The sequence below is a fragment of the Nyctibius grandis genome, chromosome 5, assembly GCF_013368605.1.
Source record: "Nyctibius grandis isolate bNycGra1 chromosome 5, bNycGra1.pri, whole genome shotgun sequence".
Taxonomy (NCBI): domain Eukaryota; kingdom Metazoa; phylum Chordata; class Aves; order Nyctibiiformes; family Nyctibiidae; genus Nyctibius; species Nyctibius grandis.
In genome coordinates, this window is record NC_090662.1 from 85590811 (window position 1) to 85612610 (window position 21800).

At 39.9% G+C, this 21800-nt stretch overlaps 1 protein-coding gene across 5 annotated transcripts in view; it reads right to left on the bottom strand.

Moving 5' to 3' along the window:
• The window catches only part of SOX5 (SRY-box transcription factor 5), a 488455-nt gene that overhangs the window by 21932 nt on the left and 444723 nt on the right, over window positions 1-21800 (bottom strand). For all 5 annotated transcript variants that reach the window (XM_068401092.1, XM_068401094.1, XM_068401093.1 and 2 more), the window contains 2 exons: window positions 16078-16255; window positions 11039-11184 (listed from right to left, as the gene is read on the bottom strand). In XM_068401092.1, coding sequence (XP_068257193.1) covers window positions 11039-11184; window positions 16078-16255 — 324 coding nt within the window. The remainder of the gene's footprint in view (window positions 1-11038; window positions 11185-16077; window positions 16256-21800) is intronic.

Genomic DNA, 21800 nt, shown 5'->3' on the forward strand with positions numbered 1-21800 from the left:
AGTTTCTAAGAATTACACCTAAGAATTACAAGTACACTGATGGACAGAGTGCCGGCTACCTTTGTTCCCTTCAGTGTCAATACGTAAAAAGAAACAGACGGTTGTCTGTAATTGTCCTTTTTAGTGTCCCATTTCCCCTCTTCCTCTCCAAGTGCAATTCGTCCAGCTATTTACCATCCTGCTCTGTGGGAAAAATTCCCTCATCTAAACTCTAAAGGTGGTATTTTCACACAGATTGAGTTTTGATAAGCTCATCTTTATCTTAGATTGTTGAGTAGGGCCTGTGATACCATCTAATGTGGTTTGTGTTGCTGAGGCAGAAGTCTTCTCTCAGCAAGCCCCAGCAAATATCAACTGTTCAGACACATACCTTGGTCAATATGCACCAAATCTTGAAGTACGAGACAGATTAGCTGCTAGACTATTATCCCGCAACAAAAGTTCACTTCTGTTTATGACAGAAAAACATCTTTAATTATCAGACGCACTGGTGGTGCCAGGTGTTATCCATTCAACATTATGATATTTTTCCTTAGCTCTCCAAAATGGTAAAGAGTCTTATCCTATATCTGACATGAGTGAAGATTTTGTAAAAGTAATCTTTCTGTGCAATTCCTCTGCCTCTTACCATAATAAACATCAGAATAGCTTGTGTTATAAGATCTTCATCCACAGTCTTTCAAAATGTGGAAAGCATGAGGTAGGTAGGCATTATGGATGACAGAGAGCTGGAAGAACTTAGAGAAACCACTGGCAGTAGTGAGAGGTGTACCCAGAGCTTTGCACATGATGAATTGTTTGTAGTCTAGGCTCTACTCCTGCATATTAATGCCATGGTACTTCAAAATAGGTACTGCGCACACGGTCTACATCTCAGTCCAAACCATGTTACAGTCCAGATCATGTTACACCTATAACTGCTGTAAAAGAATTTCTGGCTCTTTTCCGAAGGATCTTCTATTTAGATCTAGGTTTTTTTCTGTGTAAGAGATCACATTGCCCAAGTGTTTTGCACTCTTCAGTGAATTTAGCCACAAAATTTCACAAAGAAAGGCAGTATTATTAACTCTGTTTATCAGATGGGAAACTGAGTCACATATTAAGTGACCTGCCAAAGGTTCCTTAGTAAGACTTGTAGTTTCAGAAACTGAAACTAGCACTCCTGAATCTTATCTAAAAGTTATAATCTCAAGCTTGGAATTTCTTTGTGAACGTGGAATTGTGACTCTTGCTGATGGCACATGTTACCAGGGAAAGCAAAATAAAATAGAAATAAGAGCAGTTACAGACCTGCCATTACAATGGACCTGGCTTAAGTAACGCTTGCAGCGCTGTAAAACTCATAAAAAGCACATGCACGAAATGATAAAATAGAGTGAGACTTTCAAATGTTGACTCAGTAATTGTTAAAACCCTTCTGGCTGCACAATTTTATAGTCTTCTACTGTACTAATGAAAAGGGAAGAAACAACAAAGAAGGGTTTTAGCCGTCCAATTATATAAACTCTGTGGACCACCAAAGAAGATGAAAGATTATTTATAATGTCACAGCAATTTATCATTTGGGAGATTTTTTTTGTTGTTGTTGCATCAAAGTTGAGTATGAAGAAACAATGCATTCACCACCCCCTCAGCTCTTTCAGTCTTGCTTATCTGAGATCTCTCTTTTTCATGGAATAATCCACCCACAGAACCTAAAAGCAGCATTAGACACAAGAAAATAAAACAACATTCTTTATTTGTGGCTCTTCCTGGTTTTATGGTACTTCTTTCAGAAGTATTACATTCAGTCTTAATCAAGGCTACATCTCTTGGTAAAGGAACTACATCTTTTGGCTTATGGTATACATTCAAATCCAGATTGGTTCAATACTGCCTGGAAATCATTGCATCTGATTTGTAATCTATTGGAAGTGCTATTACGGACTCAGTAGAGAGGTGCCCTGTGAGGTGTCACAGGGAAAAAATCAGGTGGATCAAGTAGGCCCAGACATCTAACTACTCTCCTCTCAGGAACAGACACCCAGTCACAGGGGGAATTTTCTGAAATTTGTACAGTCATTTTATTTGCCGTACGTTGTGGACATAGGTCTTTGGTTTCTAAGGGCTCTCATGTCAGTACCTTTCAAAGCACAGAAGACAAGACAGAGTCCACAGAAATAAAAAGAGGAAAATCCTCAATAATTTGGCAGGGGTCAGGTCCCTAAGATATTTTAATTCTTTATTAGAGAAAGAATGACTTCCTCAGTAAAATATATTATTTGACTTGGAAACAAACTGATGGGAAGTAGCAATTCTACAGGAAATGAGTACACTGAGGTCCTCCTTTTCTTTGGTTGGTTATGAGCTCTGAGAGACAGTGTAAGTCAGGATTTTTAAATGAAAACGCAGGTAGGCCTGGCCCAGCCCATTACTTTAAAGAAGAAATAAAAAGGAAAGCAAAAGCAAAGCAGAATGATGAGACACTGCTTGCTTCCTACAAAAGTTTGTACAGTGCGGGCATAGGTACTGACCTCAACCAGATCAGCTGTAATCCACTGACTGCAAATAGGTTAAGAGTTACATGACCCAGTTTCTCATCTAGACTGCTTTCTGGCTGACACGCTCTGTATCTTTGCGTGAATTGTTCAGACACTGCACCTTAGTTTCCCCAACTAATCAGGATGGAGATTGTGACATTTTCCCACCATTGTGAAGAGTTTTGAGATCTCTGGATGAAATCTGCTGTGTAAATTTTAAAGAAGGATTTTACAGCAAGTCAGAAAGAGCTGCTACAACTGATCAACAAGGCAAGGAAGGGTTAATTGAGGAAGAGAGGTGGCACACCAAAAATGAAACAAGATGAAAATCACAACCCACGCAGGATATCCTGGGAAAGAGGGTCTACACACATGTAAAGAGAAAGCAAGAACAGAGTCTCTGCTTTCCTGGCAATTGTTTATTAATGTGTGACTCAACTGCACAGCAGCAGCATTACAGATATTGACTAGTCTTTTCTGGTTTTCCCTAGAAGGTATTAAAATTATGAAGGCTGCTGTACCTTTGCTTACATTTCTTCCAGCCCTAACGAAGAAGTTGACATGCTATCTAGGCTATCTCCTAAGAAAGAAACCACAACATTTTCCCAGTCATGCAGTAAGGCTTAGCTTGTCTAGTCCCCAGCATCAGCATAAATATAATTAAAAGTAAAGTTCTGCACCCCCAAAACATACTAGTGGTTGTTTGCCACACAGCTAAGTGAACACCTGCATACTAGGATGGGCAGAACAGGACAGGCTGATCCCCCAGGAGACTAAGGGGACACAATTCACAGAAGAATCAGGCTGAGCCTCTATTACACTGAAGAGAGGTATTGCACTGACACTGGTGCCCATGAATGTGCTGAAAGCCCTAGCTATTGGAGGCACGTGATTATGTAAAATAATAATAAAATCTCAGGAAGTAATTAGCTCTCGTGGCTGTAGGGCACAGCTTAGAACTTAAACCCAAAGACTTAAAAAGCTCAAAAGACATGAAAAGAACTCCAAATCAATTGTATGTTTTTTTTCAGGAGGAAGTTGATCCATCTTTATTGGGCTTAATAAAATTTCCACTGAGGTATAAACAGCTGCAGTTCTCCCTGATCCACTCTAGTCTGTGAATTTTTCCAATCTCTGCCCTTTGGAGTGAAGGAAGACTTCAATTCCCATGCAGACTTCAGCACCTGCAAGGATCCAGGGTTCTTCCCTTGCCTCTATGCCTGCTCTTCTCCTTGACTTCAATGGGAGCTTCATGCACACATCCGTGGGCAGAATTTGTCCCTCCCTCTGTATGCTTCATTTTTTATTAGCTAATGCTGCCCATGCATCCCTGTCGTAATGATGTACTAAATACACACACATATACACACTTAATTTTTCTCTGGAAGATGTATCCAGGCATTTAAAAGATGATGGTCAATCTGGGAATAAAAAAAGCATTTTAAAATAAAGAGCTAAAGTCCTTGGGGGGAATAAAGAAATCCTCATTGCAGTATCCCTCCCATGCATAGGCACTTGCTAACTGAGAGTAGTGGCACTGTGACAAAAGTACCAAAACCAAAGGCAGGCTTTACCCAAAGAAAGGGGGGAGGGGAAGTCCTCCACTGGCCATCTGTGAAAATAAGGCATGTGGCCATTAAATGCAGAGGCTGTAAATATAAATATACACAAGCTCCACAAAGCAAATGGCAAAAAAAATGAAGGGGGAGGGGAAGAAAAGGAAAAAGGAATAAACTTTCAGCTGAAGCAAATCAAAACGTTTAATGCTTAGTTACCAGCGCTGGGCAAAAACAATTTTGATCTTTGCAGTGTGCAAATTTGACATGTGTTTTTAATTAAATTTGAGAGAAGTTTCAGGAGAAATTACAATGGATACAGTAGCCCTGTTGAATAGAGGACTCCTGGAACATGAGTGAACCCGTTGAGCCTGCTGATGGGACTTACTGAAAGGCTGACATACAGGGTGATGGATGGGTGATGACGTAATACCTGCTCGCCTTCTTGTCACGCTTTTTGAAAACTGTCTGCTCTGTGTTGATAGCATTAACAAAGAGAACTGCAACCCGCATACAAGAATTTCTGCTGGCAAAGAACCTCAGTAAGACAAAATGAGGAAGAGGGTAGTGAAAAGGGGACATACAGTTGTTAGGATAATAAGTTAACTTCTGTGTTGTGGGACTGTAACAGTTCATTGGCTGCAAGATACTCCCTGGTCCCCACATTGTATAATAATTATTCCAAACAGAAGGATGTTTGCTCACACTGCGAGAAGAGAACAAAAATATTACACCAATCATCTTTCGTAGTGTTTTACAGGCCAGTGAGGAATACAGTGGGCTACAAATTACAGGACATATACATTAGCAGTCTGCTGAACTTGCAAGGATAAGCGTATGTGTATGTAATGTCTGTGGGTAACATAGCCTCTGGGCTAGTCACTGGGAACACTAAAGTATTTTTCCAGTAAAATACTATGGAGATTACGAAAATGGGCAGGTTTTAACTCTTACAAAGTGATTTGGTTTATGATGTTAGTACTGCACCTCTGGACTTATTTCCAGTGGATTTCTCCTGTTTGGGAAGCCTGGCTTGCTCCAGGTCCTGTTCTTCCCCGTTTCAGTCATCACAACTTATTCACTCTCGTCTGACCCACAGACTGCCAGTGTCTGTAGCAAGCATGGGGTTAGATTCTGTTTTACCAACCCTCCTCTTCTCCCTGCTCTTCTCCTTTTTTTTTCTCGACTTTCTGGTTCAAATTTAACCATTAGGGGAAGAAAAAAAATGTTATTGAAGTAAATTCTCTACTGCAAGAAAAATTTAAATCCCATGTGTTAAATCAGCTCCTCCTTATGCCTTTAGTAAAGTGAGCCCCAGTGTTTTATTTCTCAAAGACAGCAGGATCTGTGGTGTTGAGATTCTTAATATCCCACTCCTGCCTGAGGGGAGAGCAGGGACAGAATTCATTTCAGCTCAGCAGATCACAGCAGTTTCTTAAGAGTTAACACTGCTATCCCCATCCATCAGGCAGCCAGCGAGGCATCAGGAAGGAATGATGGATGTAAAATTATTACAGGGCTGCCACCCGATATACTTACTGCCATTTGTAACTAACACAGGAACTGACACACTTTTTTCATTATTAAACATCCACATTAAGTCAACATTGGTCACTGTCATTTCATGTTTGGCACTCTCTTAAGGGGAAGAGGGAGAGGTGGGGGTGGGAGTGGGGAGGATGGTGGGAGGAGGGGTGGGTGGGAATGGGAGGAAAGGCATCCTGAACCCAGTGTGCCATAAGCGTGAGTAATAAATAAGGCTCCTGCTTACAATGCTGGAATAAATATTGTTACAAATAGCTCTTTAGTTACAGCTCAGCAGACAAGTACATGTCAGAGTCTTTTAAAAGGACACACTCCAAGCGATAATAGGGAGAACTTGTATCACAGGTTACGAAACACTTCAACACAGGAGGCAGACGTATTCAGATGCACTCACCCCAGAGCGTGCTACGAGCGTGAAGGCATCTGTACATGTCTGAAATGCTTGTGTGACTGCATACACTTACACAACTGACCCAGCCGCCAGCACCTTGAGCAGCAGGTGGAAACCAGTACCTGCGTTTGTACCAGTGTATGCAGACACATGCTCAAAGACCTGCTTGTGTGCCCCCTTCCTCCTTTTTTACAGTTACCAGGGTACAGAATCACAGAATCGCAGAATGGTTGGATTGGAAGAGACCTCTGGAGATCATCTAGCACAACCCCCTGCCAAAGCAGGTTCACCTAGAGCAGGTTGCACAGGGTCGTGTCCAGGCGCGTTTTGAATATCTCCAGAGAAGGAGACTCCACAACCTCCCTGGGCAGCCTGTTCCAGTGCTCTGTCACCCTCAAAGTAAAGAAGTTTTTCCTCATATTCAGATGGAATTTCCCATGTTTCAGTTTGTGCCCGTTGCCCCTTGTCCTGTCACTGGGCACCACTGAGAACAGTCTGGCCCCATCCTCTCAGCACCTGCCCCTAAGGTATTTGTAAGCATTGATGAGATCCCTCTGTCTTCTCTTCTCCAGGCTAAACAGGCCCAGCTCCCTCAGCCTCCTCTCACAGGAGAGATGCTCCAGGCCTCTGATCATCTTTGTAGCCCTCTGCTGGACTCTCTCCAGTAGCTCCTTATCTTTCTTGAACTGGGAAGCCCAGAACTGCACACAGTACATACACAAACGTTTGAATCTGGCTACAGTCAGAAAATCACTGGCTAGCTCCGTGCATGTTTGTGCTGTGTATGTCTTTCAGAGTGCACTGTAGGCCTGCATGCATGCACACACATGCTGGCTCTTTGTGTTTGTGTACATCTCCTTTGCAGAGGAACAGGCAGTTTTGGGGCCGAACAAACAGACCAGAGTCCACTTGCTGATGTTGCCCATCGTGGTGTTTGCACTAGATGACAATCTGCACTCTAAGTTACATGTACAAAAGGTAGCATTGTTTATGTATAGTACATATCAAGCTATAATTAACTGTAGATGACAATTACAAATAAAACTATGCTCCTGGGTTTCCAAGAAAACAGAAAAACATACATACACTTCTCATTTATACATGGAAATGTTTCCAAGAAAAGTAATGTAAAAATATGTTTTATTGCATTTGCAATTAAAATAGGTTTTAGTAAAATCCATGTTCATCATGATGCTCATAGTTTTTACTGTAATCCTCTGAAAATCAAATCCCTCAAGATGGTCCAAGTTGGATGCCCATAAAATGACTCACCCAAATCATCCTAGCCATTTTTTGAAATCTTTTCTTATTTATGACTCCTTTTACACAGTTTCTCTCCAATTCCACAAAATTCCTGTCTGACTACTGCCTTACAGCTGGCAGGTCTGGCTGTCCACAGGGATCAACCCATCTGGGAACACAAGCCAGATAACAGGTCATGTACATTTGTGGAGAAAAGCCCCAAGAGCTTCAACAGAGATTCACAAAGGTGATTTCAAGCCCCGAGCCTGCCCAGCTACCCCTGGCAGATAAATCCCTCCAAGAGTCTAACGTACGTGTTCAGAAGTGCCGAGAGCCCACCTTCACTGGCAGGCTGAAGCAGTAACTCACGCAACAAAAAAACTCAACAGGTCTCAGAGAATCGTAGGTCTCCGTAACTACACTAGCCACTGGAGCGAAGAAGGGAGGAAAATTTGGGATAGCCCCAGATGAGTGTTGGTTGCCCATAAAGACTGTGATCACTCTACAGGAAGGAGAGTCTTTCTTCTGTGCGCAACTAGGGACATAATGTACATTTCTAAGCATGAATATGCCCATGGACACACAGCTACTTGAGGCTAACCCTCTTTCAATTCCAACCCCCACCTCAAAATCTCCCTGTCAGGAAGCAATCAGCGAGCAAACATAACGTCCCAGAAGTTCAGGGGGCTGCCTCTAAGTCCCCCGGTGGGACCCTGAGCTTCTGAAGGGAAACCCTCAGTGGTAACACTGCAGCACTCTCTTTCTCCTTACCTACCTTCCCCAGTATCTCTTTTTCTTTCCCTTGAAAACAGGGAAAACCAGACTGAAATTTAATTCAAAATGGCAACACTTGCCTTCCTCTCAAATCTTGCTCTTAATAAGAGAGAAAACTTCAAAGTTCTAGATCAAACAGAGACAAACTTTAAGAGAAGCTGGTGTGTTTGTCTGGATCTGAACATCACAGCTGGCTAGTCAGTGGACAGCTTAGAGCATATACGGGAAAGGAGAACAAGTACTGAAACTTTACAGCCTATGTCTTTTCCTCTGTTGGGTCAAATGCAAGAGACAGCTCAGGAGACCCTATAAGTTAAAAAGTGGTCACCCCAGCAACTCAAAAGCCATTACAGTCTCGGGGAGCTAAGACTTAACCAGTTCTGTCCTTTCCTGTCTCCACTAAAATAAAATGAAAATAGAATAAAATAAAATAGAATAAAATAAAATAAATCAGTGCGCCTCAATAAACTTTTGGCCTTTATTGTATCAAAAACCCCAAACCCTACAGTTGCTTTAGAAAAATTTTCAATTGAGCAAACAATTTTTTCTTCCTGCTACCTTGTAAAAGAACTCCTCTCTGCCCTCCAAGAGCTCACCAGGAGGCATGAATTAGAGAGGAAAATAAACTTCAACTGGGGTTGAGGGTGAGAAGTGAAAACAGAAGGGGTAAGGAGAATCCCAACAATAGGAAAGGAACAGAATAAAGTGAATGCAGATGGTTCCACTCCTGTTACTTAATCAAAAGGCTGTGCAGAGTCACCAGAGCCAGCATAAAGTCATGTGTTAGAACAACAGCTGATCTGTATTAAAGAAGATTAACTCGCAATGCCATGGTGGAGGGCCTGGGATTATTTTATGTACTTCCATTGCCGAACAAGCCGTCAGCACAATTACTGCCCTCCGATGTGAATGACTGATCTGTAACCACAGCTAAACAGCATGCTGCTTAGGGGCCTGGGTGCTTCATGAAGATGAATTTCCATACCATCAAAGTGCTTTTAATGGGCTTCCTGATCTAACCACAAGGCCTGCTTTGCAAATATATAGAACTCAGGATGAAGGCTTCCTGTCCAAAAGGATTTGGTCGGTTGTCACTTGACAATTCCCAGCCAGCACAAGGGAGGAGAGGGGGGAGATAGGTAGAGTTGTCTCTGCTTTGGAGGATTAAAAAAAAAAAAAAAAGGAAAAAAAGGGTACAGATGCTTTCTGAATGCAACCAACTGCTGTATCCACAGCTGAATTCAATGCGCTTAACAAATAACGGCAATTTAGCTATGCTTGCAAGGAATAGCTTGAGTCACTTTGCATTAGCATCTGGCTGAGTGTTAAAGTCATTTCTACATGGGGAGCAGAGAAAAGAAATTTCTGCTCCAAGCATCCTTTCAAGAATGCTTAAATATTTGAATATAAATTCCTTTGTGCTTGTGATCACTTCTTCTTATATCTGACACTCTGCTTTTCCCTTTTCCCTTCTGGTACTCTTCTATGTGAAATGCTGTAAACATGCTCCATCCCTCTCTTTCTCTCTCCCCATACCAGCGCTCTTACTCTTCTAAGACAGATTGTATGTACTGCCAGATACCTATTACACCGACCTCTTTTCTCCTTCCTCTTCCTCTCAAGAAAGTGCATGAAATTGGGAGTAATTCCTACATCACTTACACCCAGGACAGGCTGATGAAAAAAGTACAGTAGAGAGAGACTCACATGTACATTTAGCATTCATTACCCAGACTGCTGGCTTCTCACAGCTTATTGATCAAACTCCATCTAGAAACAGGGAAAATGGAAAGCTATCCAAATTAGCAATCTGCTCATTCTGGACAATATTGTTTGACTCACAAGCTTCCTAGGATGACTGACTTTCAAGTTTCTGCGAAATAGCTGATCATTTTTGTTCATTCTATTTCTCTGCCTATCTCAGTGATTCACACAAGGCCTTACAGTGAAAAGCCACTAGAAGTGGTTTCAATAAAACTCCGTTTACACCAAATGCAACAACCATCATCTTTGTTGTACTTCACGATGAAGGCTGTATCACCTCAGAAAATATTGCAGGGAAGGAGAGGAATTCAGGAAAAAATCTTGCTAAGCATGTGACATTAACAGGCACACAAGAGTTTGGATGTATATCTTAGGCAGCAATATTATAAGGACAGCCACTATAAATACGGCAGCAAGGACTGGCAGATCTATTTATCCTCCATAAGCCAGGGCAGTGCATAGAAAGACATCAGGTATTTTCAGAGAAAAGCAGCAAATCACAACCTCTTTGACATACACGATGGTTACAGTACATACAAATTTTACTAGAGAATATTCGCTTTGTCGATATTTTGTTACAGCACAGCTTCACAGGCCAGTTCAAAAGCGGAAGGTGGTAAGGCCCATACGTACTGCTGCCTCTAAGTTTCACTGCAAATATTTGGTGCAGTTTGTGTTGTCAATTCTCCATTTTTTCAATTTTTTTAAGTCATCTAACGTGACATGACAGTGCTACATTGCAATGGTCACAAAATATCATATATGACAACCTCACAAGGCTAAATACCCAGAAGCTGAGCCTGAGTATCAGCAAAGCTTATGTTCCTAAAGAAGCTTGAATATTTTCAAATCCAGCTCATCTCACAAACACATGTAAGCATTTCCATAAAGCAAGATTTCCACTTAGACCCAGAGATTTCCAAGATCACCTTCTCATAATACACGTTGACAGGCTGGAACAGAGAATTAGTGGCCTTCAAAGTTCTTGTGAGGGCTTTAACTATCTCTGCCTTCTCCCCACTCTCCCCCAAGGGTCTCCAGGTCCCTCTCTCATGTCATCTTTTGGTTGTGGTTTTCATTTTACTTTTCACTTTTTTTTGAAAGAAGCAACTATTCTGTTTAAAAATGGGGAAGAACTAAATAGAGCAAGAAAAAGGGGGTGAAAAAAAAGAGAAAGAACCTATGTATCTGTAGGGATAGCCAAATGCAATCTCTGACCCTTTGCAAAGGGAGTCTCGGAAACTCACCTTTTCTGTCCTGCAGTTATTGAGACCCAGGCTATTCACAACCGCCACCTTTCCATCCAGCACCTGTTGTTCCCTCCGAAGTTGCTCCTTCATCTGTCGGGCCTCTTGGATTGCCTTGGTAACAGCATCATGGTCATTTAAATAACCTGACGATATGATAGAAGAAAGGACATCTTAAAAAAAGAAAGTTACAAGAAAACACTTTAGCTTTCATCGATGAAATGCACCAATAGTTTATCATTATTAATGAGAAGGAGTTAAAAGGTAATGCCCAGAAACCCGCCCGTGCTTTTTAATTCTGTTCTTGTTATGATAGAGCCACCTGGATAAAAAGCAAGAGAAACCTCAGTGCCAAAGTCATCGTCCTGATATTTGATTCCATTAGTTTCAGTATTTCCCTGACGCTGCAGAGGTTAGCCCTGTGGTTTGTATGCAGCAGGATGTAACCAGAGAAGAGTTAGGGGAAGCTTTGATCATGCCAGCAATCCCAAACTCTTAAAAATAGACCAATTCATTCTTCCCCTTCTTAAAACTTGTGAATACATTAAAATAAACCACAGGTGGCGGTGGTTTGCTATAGATATGAAACGCATAATGGCTGGGAAGAGAAACCTCATCCACTGAACTCTCCCCACCACCACCTGTCATTCAGAAATGTATAAGAAACCACAGCTACACGGACCTACATTCCCACTCCTATTCATGTTGCTAATAGTAGGTCAAATGTCCACTGTTTTGCTGCAAATTCACAGCCTAGGGCTTAGCCTTAGTAGTCACTGAATTATTTCCTTTTAAAATGTTACAAGCATCACCGGCACAGCTAATACTATTTAATTTTAAATGTGACACTTTGCCATTTTTTTCCTTTAGCGTACTGTAGATTATACTTATTATGATCTGCATGTGATTTGCAGGATAGAATACTGATGGGAGACTCCACGTCCCAGTCTATTTTTCAAACATTAAAGGAGAGGCTAATATCTATCAATTTCCCTCCCCCTCTCCACATCCCCACACACACGCACACACTTCTTTCTGTCTTTTAACTAGGGCATAAAAACGGCATAAAATGAATCTGTAATATGAAATTGCCCAGAAAAGGGACTTCTGTTTGTGACATGAGGCTAAATCTAACCAGATCCATTGGTGAATTGTGACAGATGGAGGGACTGTGAGACAGAAGGCAGGCACTAATCACACACAAAATGACCGGCTTGCCTCAACATGTTCCATGGATTCCAGCAAACTTTACATCCTAATCCATTTTTAGAACAAAAAACATCTGGGCCATAAATCCTCTAATCTGCCAAAACACGCTATTAAATCCCATGATTTGTTGAAAAACACTAAGATTAAAGAAAGGAAATATAAAATGGCTAACTGCCGTGTTAGGAAAGTGTTATTAATACTCTTTCTTTGTCTCAATTATGAATGTTCTGTTCCTAAAGAGCCTTGTCTAATCATGTCAGATTACACATCCTTGTTGTATTGCTAGACTCTTCTATCTGATCCGCTGATTGCCAAAAAACGTAGGACATTGTCTTGCTGCTTAAAACATTTCAGGGGAAGAAGCTGATGTCAGATTAGTTCAGTGCTGTGCTGCTGTCATGATTTTAGTTTGGTTTGGGTTTTTATTGTTGGTTTTTTTAGACTGCAGACAGAATGTGACTGGTAGCCCCATCTTCCTTGGCGCGCAAGAACTAGAAAGAAAAGTTTCTGTGCAGTTTGTGAGCTGTTACTTGTACTAACAGTTAGCTTTTGGCTAAATACCCAGGAACCCTGAGAGTTTTATATAAAATAACTTGATCCACACTGCTTTTATCAAATGACCCAGTTCAGTAATTCCCAGCCAATGGAATTCCAGTAATTCCAGCTTTCCCAGCATAGGAAAGGATATAACCTGCACCAGCACAGTGCTACCAGCTGAATTTTTTTTTTTTACCTCCATCTTATCAACTTGCTTGGTTTCTTCCCCACTTTGCATCTATTACTGATCAAGCTTGCATGTAGTCAGAATAAATTAAAAAGGAAGCAAACAAATAAACAAACAAAACAGTAGTATTACTGCTGGTTGTGCTCTTGATTAGGCTAGGTATAATACTTTCAATCTGCAATACAGCTGAATTTGCCTAGGAACTGGAATTCATGCACTTCTCCAGACTATTTGGCTTTTCCTGAATACTGCTATCTTTGAGACAGTTTGGCACATGACAGTGAATAAAAGCAAGCACTCCTTATGTTTTTCAGTAGCTGCCAAGATGCTGGTGTGCAGGGAAATGATTAATATAGAAGCGAGTTGAATGTAAATTATTGTTGTTTAGGGTAGGTGGTGAATTATTGACAGAGAGGGAAACTGCATTACATAAAATGCACTTAGTTACAAGGATTGCCAAACTAGCATAGAGATGTTGAAGATAATGGCAAAGGGCAGAGAGAAGTTGTTTCTGTTTTTAGTACACGGACATATGCCTGTTCCCAAAAAGAAATGCTTGGATTTAAAGTCATATATGAAGCCACGACATTTGTGACTGCTCAGTCTGTAGCATAATTTATAAGCTATAAGGATAGCTCTAGAAAAGGACTACGCATCTGTATGCCTGAATGCAGCTATACTGTTAATCACAGAAGGCTCTAAGTTTATGTCCTCCAAAGACAACTGAACAATACATGAGCATTTCTCCATGCCACAGGAACTCAGCAGCCTGAAGAACTGCTTTCGGAGAATGGTTTTAATTTGAAGTTAGTGGCAGTGAAAAATGACAGCTCAACTGCATCCCAGCAAGGTGGGCTGTGCACACCTAGGACAGACAACTTGTGTCTTGTAGTGACAGCCCTAATCATTCAAATGGTGGAAGTAACTGCCTGGCAAATGACTGTATGTTTCCCACTGACCTTTCCTGGAAGGACCCATCTCTCAAGAAAAAAAGAAGTGATCCAGTTTCTCTAGCATTTTTAGGGACCTTAGTCCCTTTGCTAAAAATGCTATCAACATATTTTTGTGGCGTAGCTCCTACTGGAGGGTGACTTCAAAATGCATGCACACTTTTTTAAGATCACCAAACGGTTTTAACATGGTAATGAGTTTTATTTGCTGTAACTTTGGTTGGATCTGGCCTAGCAGTTAGCAGGAAAAGACTCTGTAGAGTGTTCACAAGCCTTTCATTCTTTTAGTTCTCCATTAAAGGACAGGCCTTTGTTAGAAGTAGGCTGTGTCTGTCCAGCTCCTGCACCACACTTAAAGACTGCTTATCTTACATATACACAGTATGCACAGCGATACTGCTCAGCAACCTCAAAAAGTCACTTTCTATATTTGTAGCTGAGAGATATACAGCAGTGAACTCTATGTCATTAACAATAACTTAAGTATGTTATCTTTTGCTCCACAGTTTTCCATGGTTTATTAATAGTATAACACATTAATTCTTCTTACAAGAATGACCTTTAAAGCTCCATTCATCCTCACAGCTTTTATCCAATTACATTATCACTCATTACAGGTACAGTGTTTCAAAAATCTGCATTTTGTTAAAAGAAGTAAACTGGGGGGGTCTCAAACCTATCAAAAATATCAGGTGTGTAGGGAAAGAAGATTGGCAAGAAGAGAACAAGAGATGTCCTGCCATTCAGATGCAGGTCAGATGCTTAACTCCACATCTAAATGTGATGCTCACTCTATTAGGAACAAAAAAATTAATGTGAAAAAATTGAAACTTGATGCATTGTACATGGAGAGCAGTAGGGCCAAGCAAATTAAAGATGAAATACATTATTACCTACCACAGTTAGAGAGTGTAGGGCTAATAATAATACATGCATTAACAATTAACAACGTGATACTTAAATATTTTTATAATTGTAACATGTCATACAAAATAAAGTTTTTTTCTTTTCTAAAGGGCATAGAAGCATATTCTCTGTCTGATATATGCAACCATCAACACTACCAATAATCACGTACACACAGTGGAAGAGTAATATAGTGGGAGCTAGATCTGTTTTGAACATTGGACATAACTCTAGGTCTTCCTGGTGGAATATGCTTGGGAGAGACCCATAGAGACACAAAAAATTTTTACTACGTAGCACTGAGATATCACTGGAACAGCTTCTGATAGGTTTGACCTATGGCTTCTTTTGTTCTTTGTGCCATCTCTGCAAGTGGCCAGCAGGAGATGTTTTAGGAGCAACAAGACACATGGTAGCAAAGGTACAACAATCTACTTAATTCCCGAAACAGAGCTTGATTTACATCCTGAAATCTTAATTCTGGTTGTATTTAGTCACTTCATGGAATAAAATGTTTCAGTTAGAAGGGTGAAGAATGGGGTGTGTACACATTTTACTTACACACACAAAGAACAGTCCCTTTAACACATCAGACTTGTAAAATCACCACTAGAACTGTTATTATTTAGATGGTCTTTAGGCAAAGAGGTAATTTTGACAGGAGGAAGAATTAACATTATTTTGTGGAACAATGTTAAAAACAACCAGTCAAGACTTTTTGCAAGATATAACATTAAAGTTGTTTTTTTGAATGAACCTGGTGATTGTTTGCTTATTAAACCAAGGTAAAATAATGCTTCATGCAGCTTTTCAGCAGACTAAGGATTAAACCTGTAATTTTGCAAAGATGTATTTGCATATGTAGACTTTTAACTTAAACGGAATTTCTCTAAAGTTTATCCATCACATTTAGATGACATAGTACAGTATCATGGGTCTTTAATACCCTCCATTAGACAGGTCGCTGTCTTTAATGTATGCCATTAAGCAAACAACATTTATTAACATTTATTGATAAATCAGTATCTGAAATAGCACAGGTCTTTGTCTTCTGAGTCTGTAAAAGTTAAGATACTCCTCCTGAAATGGTAAGTCTGTGGGAGTTTCTGTACTGACATCAACAAATGTAGTATTATGGTCAACCCGTGACAGCTCATACAACACCACTGACTGGCACTGGCTAATAAATGCCCACTTTCCAATAACATCTATTAATCGTTATAAGGAGGGACAAACGAAACTGAGCTTACCTATTGTGTTAGCTCTGGCTGAAGGACTAGCTAATGTTGCTGGCACGGAGGATTTTATTGAACTGGCCCCACTATTTATTCTCAGAGTTGGCATATGAGGAGAAGTGGGTGATGTGGGAGACTTGCCATCAGATGTCTTGGGTTTGGATGAAAGGTTCAGAGGCTGAGCCACTTCATCCTACAACGAGAAGAAGACAAAAGAACGTTATTAAAAAAACTGCTGTTGGCACAACACTATCCAAGTAAAGACAGTTGTTTTCAGCTCATACGAACTTCTAAACCCGAAAGGTTGTATGATATATATTAAGATCAAATGTGATACCATCTTGTCATTCCAGTGTGGAACTGAGATGACTGATAAACTGGAAAATTAGCATGACATGATCAGAGAACATCCTCCATTTGCACTTTATATGTAGGAATTGTCTCTAAAGAAATTATTCACATCAACAAGATACATGCTTCTATGTTGAAAATGAAGAGCATTTTTACAGTTATATTTTTTTAATTTTATTTTAAACTTGATATGGATGAATTAAGTAAGAACTGAAGAGCATTTTCACTTAAAATTCAACCACCACCACCTGAACTGGGCAAACATTTTTGAGTGAATGGGTCTTCAGTTGGGGTTTTTTGTTGGTATTTTGGGGTTTTTGTTTCCTTTTTTGTGGTTTTTCTTTTTTTTTTTTTTTTTGATTTGTGCTTTCTCTTAACTTCCCAGGCTTAGAATTCCAAGCACAAAAATATCATAGGAAATAAATACTTCTCTTCCACCACAACAAGAGAGCAGGAGGAACCTGCCCTTTCTTTCCACAAAATTTGAAACAATAACCTGGATAATTCCCCATAAACCCCTAGATTTTTTCATCTTCTGCAGAGCTGGACTTCAAGATTTCAGTAATTATTATTATGCAAAAATAGAAAAATTGGGTTACATTTTTTGCAGGGTAACTGGAATTATTCCTAAACCTGGCTTGATTACACAGAGTAACAGACAGCACTATAAAACACATTAAAATTCTAAGTCATTTATTTTTGTTTGACCAAAATAAAGTACAATAAGGAAAAAAAAACAGGGAAGGGAGAAAAAGCTTTTCAGCAAGGGGGATATTTTAGAAGTCATTTTAACTGACATTTAAATAACCAGAACTAATGGATATGGTATTAGATCCAACCATCACATATAAGCCTAGCTTTCCTCTGATACTGTGACTTAGGAAAGCCATTCTTTAGCTACTGGAAGTGTTACATCACACAACTGGGTTTCAGCTCTAGGCACTGAAGAGGCTGATTCTGATCTCCCGAAGTTGTAAGTAAATTCACTTTTATAGAATTATTCCTGACTTACAGCAATGCAAAGCTGACTGGAATTAGACTCATAATGTTTGAGTGCTTTACTGTTACCACTAAGGTATCTATAACTACTATCATATAATACTGATTCTTTTCCACAGAGGGTGGTGTGCTGCAGTAAAGAAGGAGTTTTATAGGTGCCTATCGCTTGTGGAAGTATGATGTAGATGTACGTCTCCAAACACAGGACAATTCTGCAATGCACTGTCATATAACTTTTCCATTGCCTTAAAGAAGCAAGCTCTGAGCGAAGCACTTGTGTTATATTAGATTATTTCTACACTTTTGTAATAGTCATGGTTAAAAATAAATCACAGCTTAGCAAACAAAGGTATCAGGGACAGTGTGGACAAAGCTGTCATCCTTAAAGCCGTATTTAAGCTGTCCTAGATGTAACTTGTGCATAAAATAAAGGGGAAAAAAATCAGTGCATAGAATGGGCTTAAGAGCCCATATTCTGTATTCTCAGAAATGACTTAGGCACTTAGAAGGCAGAGTTCTGTTGACCTTCTAGGAGACTTAAGCCTCTGGGTTATAAACATCACCCAGTTCAACCAGAATTTGACATTTTATGTCAAAAAGGAGGTATTTGTTACTTTTACAGAAATACAAATCCATCTGCATTCAAATAAAACAGATTAACATATTAGCCAAATGGAAGGGGACTTTCTCTGCTGTTCCAACAATTTCAAATAAAAAAAAAAATCCCACAACAGTGCAACTATAATGCTGTAAAATCAATATTGAGATAGTTGCATAAAAGTGCAAGTACAAACTAGCCAACGAACCAAGCAAACACAGTGACCCTGTGCCAGACAAGGATCCCTGAAGAGCAAAGTCATCTATTTGGAAGCCAGTATCAGAAGCAATGCAAACCTGCCCACAGACTTGTTTTGGTTCAATCTAAGAGGTATTAGTTTCCATGTATATTCAATTATTGACCTCTGTTGTAAGTCTCAACAAAAGGGGCTGATTAGTATCAGATATGGTAGTAAAAGCTGCAGTGTGCTCTCTGGCCACTGGACATCTGACTGAGAGCAGCACTTCAGTTCATACAGAGCAGCAACCTGTCCCTGATGGGAATGGCTCTCACTCGCTGCAAAGTCAGCTTGGATTCCAACCTGCACATCCTTGTGCTGAAAGGTTTTTTTTCAGTCTTGTCCTTTTAACTCAATCCCTCGGCTATCCTGTCCCTATAAATTTTATTTCCTTCCCTTCTCTCGCTCCTTCTCCCTTTTCTCAGTTCTTCTTTTGCCTTTTTTTAGCCTGGTGTGAAGGCAAGGTCTTGTGCAAGTCCACTACAGAACAGTGGCTTTGGTCTCATTTAAGGCAAGTTAGAAATGTGGGAGGTGTTTTTTTCCATTGTAGGCATCCAGCAATGAAGCTGTCTGCACTGTAACTATTCTTCGTAGTAAGAATGCTCTTCTTCATTCAAGTCAGCACAGCCTTCTCTGAAGCCAAGAAGTATAAGGCCTTGTGGAAATAATAGAAGTCGACAGTTCCAGAGCTGATAAATGTCATTCCAAATTGCCCCTTCATTCACTTTCATTGTGTGTTCAGGCTAATGGTAAATTAATCAGAGGTCACAGAAGCTTGGTTCTCATAAAGGAGGATAAGTAAACAATTTTCAGCTATTTTATGTATTTACAAAATGATATTACTTCACTGTTTGGTCTTCGTAACATTTTTACTTCTGTCATTTCAAAGAGCATCCTCAAATCTTCACTGGAAGTCAAATACATTAAAAATTCTATCAGAGAGTTTAGAAATCCTATGTTGGATCATGAGTTGATAATACTTTAAGCAACTTCCCTTACCACAGTGGAACTACACTGATTTATTCCATGGGAGTCTAAAAAACATCTGGGAGACAGGTAATAATATACAGTTGTGTTAAGTGTGAAGAGGACTGTTAGGATCTTCACTCGTATACTCAGTGAGCTATTTTACTCTTATTCCTATCTGCAGACATAAATTCAAAATTCTCTACTCTTCCAGTTTAAATCAAGAACTGTACTGTCTTCATTATTGATTTGCACCTGCGTAACCACAAGAAAAATTAGGTGTTGGCCTACCTTTATTTTTAACTATAAAATCTCCCAGCTAACATTCTGTCACATTATAGATTAGCAGGCTTCACTTTCAGTTATATCAAGACTGTGTATAAGTGCAGCATGACAGCTAGGGCAAATAAGAGTAATAAAAAGAACAAAATAGATGTAGCATGTTCACTCCAGGTAGATGGTATCTTTCAACGGCCAGAAGATTCGATTTGATACAGTGGGATCACAGAATCTAGAACTACACCCTGCACTTTGTTTTTATTAAAGAAAGCTCAGTATTGATTGGTCCTTGCCTTTTTTTGACATGCAGTTATTCTAAGATGCCATTGATAAGGTTTTTTTTTCAAGCCTATGTTTTTCAAAGAATTAAACAGTCAAACATTTATTTATATATCAGCCAAAACGATTAATGCTTAGACCAGAGGACGTTAAGACCCAAAAGGCTTATAATAATATAAACACGGGTATGATTAAAGTAAAATATGATCTTGATTAAAGGTTATGAAATGCTTCCTTTAAAGTAGCTCATTTGTCTAACAAAATAAAACACACACAAAAAAAGTAAATGTAGAGAATAAAGCATAAGCAAAAACACACAACGGAGAGCTAATAAAATGAAGTACCCACAGCAAAAGCAAAGCATTGGTAGATTCCCATCCCCTGTATCACAGCAGTGTCAGAATAGTTGCTATTTTAGGGAGAGCTGGTGGTTTGCTTCCCAGGATTGGAAGACTGTCATTAACCAAAACTTTGGAGCTCGGGGAACTTTAAATCCTTGATTTGCTCTAGATTTCTTTCCTCGTTGATCCCTAGACATATGAGGGAAGAAAGAACAACCTTTCACCTACACCAGAATTTGGGGGGTAAACAAGGTACTCAAGAGCTGTATTTTGTAGCTTCACTCAACCTGGATTCGTATAACTTCGAGCTTTTGTATTTAAGCATCGGACATTGGAAATGTCCAAATAGAAGTGCCTGACAAGCAACATTTAAACAGAAATACCGCTGATAAGTTCAGTGTGCATCACACTGCTTTCATAAGGTTTGTACGGCCCTTTGAAAAGGTAAAATGCTAGGTAAACACAAAGTGCTTATTAATATGGAAGGAAAAAATGAAAGAGAGAAAAGGAAAGGATCTGGTCACAGCCATACAGTAACGTAGCGGGCAGAGTTTCAGACAGACCCAGGAATTCTGACTCACAGTCACCAATGTTGCAAGTAGTTGGCTGAAATGCTGTCTTTTCTCATCTTTCAATCATGCTGTCTCTATTTACATCCTCCTAACATAAAAGGTTAATTTATCTCTATGGAGAATGGATATGGAAAAAGAAGGGAATAAAATCTGATTTTGAGAATCTCTCTAAACCATTTATTAAAAATGGCACTATTTCAACACCAAGAGCTGAATAAAAGACTGATAGCCCAGATGAATGAACCAGTCTCAGAGAAAGAAAAAAAGGGTGGTAGTGTGGAAGAACCCAGACGATTCATTTGGATTTCATAATCTCACTTCTTTTCACGTATTTTAAAGATTACTATACTATTAAAATACAGTTACTGAAATACTGTACTTCGTTTAAATCCAAGTGCTGTATCCCACTGTGGCACACGCTGAAGGTCCAGGCTGCACGGTTTATTACAAAATCATGAACTACTCTGTATCATCTGACTGGCAACACAAATGTGCTTAAATGACCTGGCATAAGCACAGCCTAGCATGCTCTACTAAAGAGGCTTTTCATGACCTCTGGGAACATATTCGCCACATCTTGCTGCCTATTTAAATGACCTTGACAGTACAAATTACAGCCAAATGAGTTAGAAATAAGAAGCCGGAGAGGGGGTTTCTAAAAGAATGCCTTTACCACCTCACCAGAAACAAAGCCTCATTCCCCCACCCTGGTTCTGTTTCGTGGAGATCTTCATTGCAACAGAAATGCAAAATATGGAGCACTTACTGGCATGTCTGGGGCAGAAGACAATGACGCTATTGTTGCCCACTGAACAATACAGCCAGTCAGTGGCTTATCCATTCAGTCTCTTGCTCATCCAATAATGTCTAACCAAAATGCATTAGAAACAGAGGTGCAACAGCATATATGTAAAGAAAATCCTTCAGCATCACTGTCCCTCAAGCCTACAGGTGTCCACACACTCACATAAAGACACCGGCAGCTTCCTTCACATCCCCTCCCCTTCCTCTGAAGCCACTCATGGTGAAATTATCAGTAGTGATAATAAGAAGCTGAGAGGTAAAGGCAGTTGTGAAACATGTTGTATAAATGAATCATGCTGCTGATATTATCC